Below are 6,994 nucleotides of genomic sequence, written 5' to 3' on the forward strand. Positions count from 1 at the left end.
TTAACAGCATTTATAATCACACACAACGTGTGTATTTGGATGTTGGTGTGCATGCTGTGATGGGCCAAGAGGGCTTATGAGTTGCACATGGGCTGCGGCGCGACCAAATACAAAAGACCGTGTAGTCGCCTCCGTTTAGATTTCTGAGACCACGCTGTGTTTAAAATAGTGTCATTTAATGCTAAATGGTTTTGTTTTTCGACGGGATGGCTTTGACAAGCTGAGGATTAAAATTATAGATGTAAGTAGCGTAAGTGTACTCTTGTAAGTACTGTGTTGTTAATTGCTTCCATTCAGTGTGCTGGAGATCCACGGACAGCTTAATGGTGGGAACCACAGCTCTGGGCACAGCACTGTCTGTCTGTCTGTCTGCAGCACACATGGATGAGTCTGAAAATACAGTCTTCTGAAATGGCATGCTATTCACTGAGTGGCACATCTGAAATGGGCATGCTATTCACTGAGTGGCAATCTGAGAATGCATGCTTCACTGAAGTGGCACATCTGAAATGGCATCTATTCATGAAGTGGACACTGAAATGGCATGCTTCACTGAAGTGGCACATCTGAAATGGCATGCTATTCACTGAAGTTGGGACATCTGAAATGGCATTGCTATTCACTGAAGTGGACATCTGAAATGGCATGCTTTTCACTGAAGTGGCACATCTGAAATGCATGCTATTCACTGAAGTGGCACATCTGAAATGGCATGCTATTCACTGAAGTGGCACATCTGAAATGGCATGCTATTCACTGAATGGCACATCTGAAATGGCATGCTATTCACTGAAGTGGACATCTGAAATGGCATCCATATTCACTGAAGTCGGCACATCTGAAAATGGCATTCTATTCACTGAAGTGGCACATCTGAAATGGCATCCTATTCACTGAAGTGGCACATCTGAAATGGCATGCTATTCACTGAAGTGGCACATCCTGAAATGGCATCCTATTCACTGAAATGGTGGCCGCTTGATTTTTCAAAAGTGTGTTAGTTATTTAGTGCACTATGCGTGTAAATAGGGTGACATTTCGGACTGGATGTCAGTCTCCCTTCGCAGAAAATTTGAGACACAGGTCTATTGGCAATACTTGATCACTTTTCCAATTTTATTTGGTCTTTATTTAAAGGCCCAGTGCAAAAACAGGATGTTTCTTTGCTTAATATATACAGTGTATCCACACTGTGAGGTCGGAATAATACTGTGAAATTGTGAAAGTGATAATAATTCCCTTTTAGTGTACGAGCTGTTTGAAAAGACCGCCTGAAATTTCAACCAGTTTCGGTGGGATGGAGTTTTGGCCTGCCTGGTGACATCACCAGGGAATAAATTAGTTAATAGACCAATAAGAAGGAGACTTCCAGACCTCTCTGCCAATAACAGCTAGTTTTCAGTTTTTCCCCTCCCCACTTATACCACTCCCAGACAGTTGTAGAAAAATTCTTGCTTGGGAAATTGCTTTTGCAAGGTACTAAATTAATACCCAGAAATGATTTGATATTGAGATACAAACTGCTGCATTGGGCTTTTAAAACTTCTTAGGGCTGCAATCCCGTTAACGCGATCGATATGACAACAGCCAGTGAAAGTGCAGGGCGCCAAATTCAAACAACAGAAATCTCATAATTAAAATTAAAAGTATTTCAGACCATTTTAAAGATACACTTCTTGTTAATCCCACCACAATGTTCGATTTCAAAAAGGCTTTACAGCGAAAGCACCACAAACGATTATGTTTGGTCACCACCAAACCATAGAAAAACACAGCCATTTTTCCAGCCAAAGACAGGAGTCACAAAAAGCAGAAATAGAGATAAAATTAATCACTAACCTGTGATGATCTTCATCAGATGACACTCATAGGACTTCATGTTAGACAATACATATATGTTTTGTTCGATAAAGATCATATTTATATCCAAAAACCATTGGCGCCATGTTCAGAAATGCCTCCAGAATATCCTGAGAAATTGCAGAGAGCCACATCAAATAACAGAAATACTCATCATAAACTTTGATGAAAGATACATGTTTTACATAGAATTAAAGATAAACTTGTTCTTAATGCAACCGCTGTGTCAGATTTCAAAAAAGCTTTACGGCAAAAGCACGCACCAATATTCAATAATTGAGAACAGCGTTTCAGCCACAAATCAAGCCATACAATTACCCCGCTAAAATTGTGGAGTCAAACAAAAGCATAAATAGCATTATAAATCTTCCCTTATCTTGCTGGATCTTCGTCGGAATGGCACTCCCAGGACTCCCACTTCCACAAGAAATGTTTGTTTTTCGGTAATGTCCATCATTATGTCCAAATAAGCTCTTTTGTTATCGCGTTGGTAAACAAATCCAAAGCACGAAGCGGCGGTCACTTAAAAGCAGAGAAATGTCAAAAAGTTCGTAAAAGTGCAGTTAGAAACACATGTCAACGATGTATTGAATCATATCTTAGGATGTTTTTAACATAAATCTTCAATATATTTCCAACCGAGAATTCCTGGTCTTCAGAAGATGCGATAGAACAGAAGGCTCGCTCTCACATGAACGCGCATTCGTAGAGCAGTGGTCAGCTTCATGGCAGACCTTACTTCATTTCCCTCTCCTTCGGCACCCAATTACAGTAGAAGCATCAGACAAGGTTCTGTAAAAGGACTGTTGACAGTAGTGGAAGCCGTAGGAAGTCAAACTGACCCATATTCCCACTGTTTATTCGATAGGCGATGAGTTGAAAACCTACAAACCTCAGATTCCCACTTCCCGTCGTTGGATTTTTGCTCTGTTTTGCCTGCCATATGAGTTATGTTATTACTCACAGACATCATTCAAACAGTTTTAGAACTTCAGAGTGTTTTCTATCCAATACTAATACTAATATCATATATTAGCAACTGGGACTGAGGAGCAGCAGTTTACTCTGGGCACCTCTGAGCACCTTTTCATCCAAGCTAATCAAATGATCCCCGCAGCCATAAGATGTTTTAACCATGTGGAGATCTCGTTCAAGTCTCTTCAAGGAGCCTTGAATGGTCAGAGAGCAGTGTCAGAACCATGCTCACACATGATACATCAACAAAAAAAATTAACTATAACCATAAGAGACTTGGAGATTTACAGTAAGTGATGTACTTAACAATCGAAATCGAGCTCTCACTCCATTAGAACGAATGTGGCTAGGGTCTGTAAGAATCACCCATGGGAAAAACCTGATTCATAAAAGACTTAAATAATCACAGTTCCCCAGATMAGACTCCATATGAGATAACTGCTCGGACTCCAGTTGCATATTCCTCCCCCGTTCCCCCTTCAAATCATCGAGGAGGACATTCAAAGAGAAATCAAGTTTAATATATGGGTACGCATTCRCCGTGCAACCCCACACAACACACCCTCTGTTAGGGTGATGTGGGGGAGCATACAGCCGGTGGGGTGGGGTGACGGGGCAGCTTGAGAGATGGAGGTGTGTGTGTTCGTGTGTGTGTGCACGTATGTGTGTTTGTGTGCGTGCGGGTGTGTGTAATCTAAAATGGAATCTATGTAATCCCCAAAAGTAATTATTTATCATGAGAGGGCAATAAACAATAACTAGTAATGCTGCATACTCACAGAAAGGTTAACATCTCACCTTTCTGGTAAAAAAAAAAAATTGTTAAATTGCTGAGGTGTAGCCACTTCTGAGGACACAAGCTCAAGTACACAGTACAAATATGATAACAATATGAAATGTTTTATATGATGCATTTCCTATTCAACAAAACTGTATGAATAAGGCTTGAAATGACTTATATGCGTTCTAGATATAGCATGATCTAATTAGTGAAAGACCAACTGTGAGATTTAACCTTCCAACTGTAAAACACATATTTGTATGTTTAGTGTTAGACAAAACGTGCATACTTTCTAAATGTGTCTCTTATTAATCAAAATGTCTGCCTGTATCGTTGTGAATGTCTCGTGGAGCTCGAGCTTGGCTTCCTGAACTCGTTAGGAACTCACCTTTCATCTCACATTAATACTGTCTGTCTATGACAAACAGAAAGTGTTTGTTGTTTAAAATCTATTCATTATTTTAGATTAATGGCTATAAACAGATCTCTGAATGTGCTCCCCTCGGAGCTACGATGTAACGATTGTAACGATGTAACAAAGCGTGTGCTTTGTCAGTGGCTGTGACGTGGGGTTCAGCCAGGAAGAGGGACATCCCAGCTTCAAGTGGTCTCACATTTCACATCCTGCGTCACACAGCCATTTTGATCTACGTTGTCGACAGATAGATTTATAAGCTAAAATGTCAGTCGGAACCGGTACCAGAACCACACAGGTCCCCAAAACAGGGGACCTTACATCTAAGAGGTTTTAATATGGGCCTGAGGGATGGGGTGGAGAAGGCTCCGTAACTTGAGTCCTTGGTCTTATCATAGGTCAATGGTATATGGAGTCCCCTGCCCATTAGGTCGCTACAGTCATGACTAGCGGAAGAGATCGTGGTAGCGTTTGGTCAGATGTTGTTCAGAGCGCTGTGTCAATGTGTCATAGGAATGAGGAGGCTGTTATTTCTGTTGGAGTTGAGTGGTCAACTGTTTTGTTTGTTGTCTTCACAGCAGATGCTGAATGACCACGAGGTGATGTCCTCTCCGGATAGCTGCATCAAAAAGGTAAGACATATAGAGATGTAATTGCTGCTTTTTGTTTGGTCATGGAGGTGCGGACAGTGTCAACATACGCTGTCACACCTGATGTCACCCTACTGTATATCGTTCTCATCATTGTACACAGACACACACTGACAATTTGATACCGCATACCTCCATCATTTCAGACGTGAAGTCCGTGTCAAACCACATATTATAGATACAGGTATATTCCTATAACATGACCAGTGGATTGTCGTGCTGTGACTGTGAATGATGCCGTGAGTGTGTGTGTGTGTGAGAGAGAGAGAGGGAGAGAGATTCTCCATCATTGGTCTTTGTGTTGTCGATACGTCCTGTTGACCACGACACCAGCGGCCACATCTTTATGAGATGATATATTTATTGAGAGGCGGGCCGTTGGCTTTTACGGCCAGTGTTGCCGGGTCCCGGCGGAAAAGGTAGAGAGTTCAAGTATAAAGTTAATGGTGAAAGAACAATGGCTGGGGAGAGAAAGAAAGAAGAGAGGGAGGGACACTTGTTAGGAAAATCAATGGAAACCTATAGCCACGGTCCGGCCCGCGCTCTCCAGTACTGCATCCCAAATGCCAGCCCAATCCCCATTTATCAGGGCCCGTACGGCCCTGGTCAAAAGTAGAGCACTATATAGGTGGGTTGGTTGTTTAGCAACGAAACCGATGCTCGCAAAACTGACAGGGTTGGCTAAGAATGTTAACAACATGTAAAACAATATTTRGTCTCCAATTTTAACGACACTTGTCGTCACTTGTCGTCTCTCAAATATATAGTTACGGTTGTTGGTTAGCTAGCTAGCTAGCTATATTTTTTGACATATTAGCATTGACAAGAAATCAGTCAAAACACCTCAGAACAAGACATGGTATCAATAAAAATGTTAAACTAGCTGAAATGAGCAACGATTCCCAACATGGCAGTTTCTTGTCATTTGTTGCAGGCCAACTCTGTGCGCATCCAGAAATCACAACAACTTACGATTCCAAACCATAGCAGTTCTTGTGCGTTTTTGTTGCAGGGGTGGCCAACTCTGGCCATCCAAGAATCTACAAAACAACTTAAACGATTCCCAACATGGCAGGTTTCTGCATGAATGTTCATTGTTGGCACAGCCACACTGCGCATCCAGTACAATCACAACATCTCTACAGATTCCCAAGCATGGCTTGTTTTCACATATGTTCATTTTGTGCAGGCCACCTGCGCGACAATCACAGAAGTCACAACAACTTACATTCCCGAATACTGGCAGTTATTCTTGTTCATTGTTTGCATCCCACCTGGCTATCCAGAAGAATCACAACAACTAACGATTCCCAAACATTGGCAGGTTCTACAGTTGTTCATTAGTTGCAGGCCCCCACCTGGCCAATCCGGAATCCACTCAACAAAAGACTTACGACTATGATGACAAGGCATTACACCAACATGGCAGGTTTCTTGACTCTTTTGTTGCAGGCCACCTGCCATCCAATCGACAACAACTTACCATTCCCAATATGGCTCAGTTTCCTGTGTCATTGTATGCCAGGCCACTGGCCATCCAGAATCACAACAACTCTACCGATTCCCAAACACTGCCTAGTTTCTGTCATGTTGCACCAGCGCCATCCAGAATCACAACAAGCTTACCGATGTCCCCAACATGCATTACTTTCATTTCGTGCAGGCCACCTGCACATCCAGAATCACCAACAACTTTCGAACGCCTTGATTCCAAACATGAGACGCAGTTTCATTGTCATCCTGTTAGCAAGCCCACCGCTGGCTCATCTCATGTAATTTCACAAGCAACTTACGGATTTCTCAAACATGTCCGCATTTTCTTGTCATTGTGTGCAGGCCCATCCTGGCTCCATCCAGAACTCACATTACAACTTAAACGACTCCCCCAAACCATGGCATTCTCATTTTGCAGGGCCACCTGGCCATCCAGAATCACAACAACTTACGGTGGTCCAAATACATGGGCAGGTTTCTGGTGTCCATTTGTGGCAAGCCACCTGGCCATCCAGAATCACAACAACTTATGGACTTCGGCCCCATTAAGGTAGCACACTGTTTTCGTGACGTTGTCAGCTAACCCATCTATAGGGATAGTGTGCCCTTTGGGACTCATTCCAACTCTATCTCTACCTCAGAGTACAGAGGATGAATAGGGTTTTATGGGATTTTAGGGGCTTCTCTGGGTTGGAGAGTGTCACCGGTCAGTGATATTTGAACTCTGCTTCACTCTAACGCCCCCCCCCACCCCCATCTCAGTGCTAGAGGCGTCACTACAGACACCCTGGTTCAGCGGTCTAAGACACTGCATCTCAG

General features: G+C 42.7%; 1 protein-coding gene across 9 annotated transcripts in view; it reads left to right on the top strand.

Annotated features, from left to right (window-relative positions):
• LOC111976939 (histone-lysine N-methyltransferase PRDM16-like) overlaps positions 1 to 6,994 on the top strand; it is a 404,992-nt gene that overhangs the window by 205,288 nt on the left and 192,710 nt on the right. For 8 of the 9 annotated variants that reach the window (XM_070448125.1, XM_070448123.1, XM_024006117.2 and 5 more), the window contains exon 3: positions 4,610 to 4,663. In XM_070448125.1, the coding sequence (XP_070304226.1) occupies positions 4,610 to 4,663 (54 nt within the window). The remainder of the gene's footprint in view (positions 1 to 4,609; positions 4,664 to 6,994) is intronic. The other variant, XM_070448124.1, reaches the window with a different exon arrangement.

This window comes from Salvelinus sp. IW2-2015, linkage group LG17 (assembly GCF_002910315.2).
Source record: "Salvelinus sp. IW2-2015 linkage group LG17, ASM291031v2, whole genome shotgun sequence".
Taxonomy (NCBI): Eukaryota; Metazoa; Chordata; class Actinopteri; order Salmoniformes; family Salmonidae; genus Salvelinus; species Salvelinus sp. IW2-2015.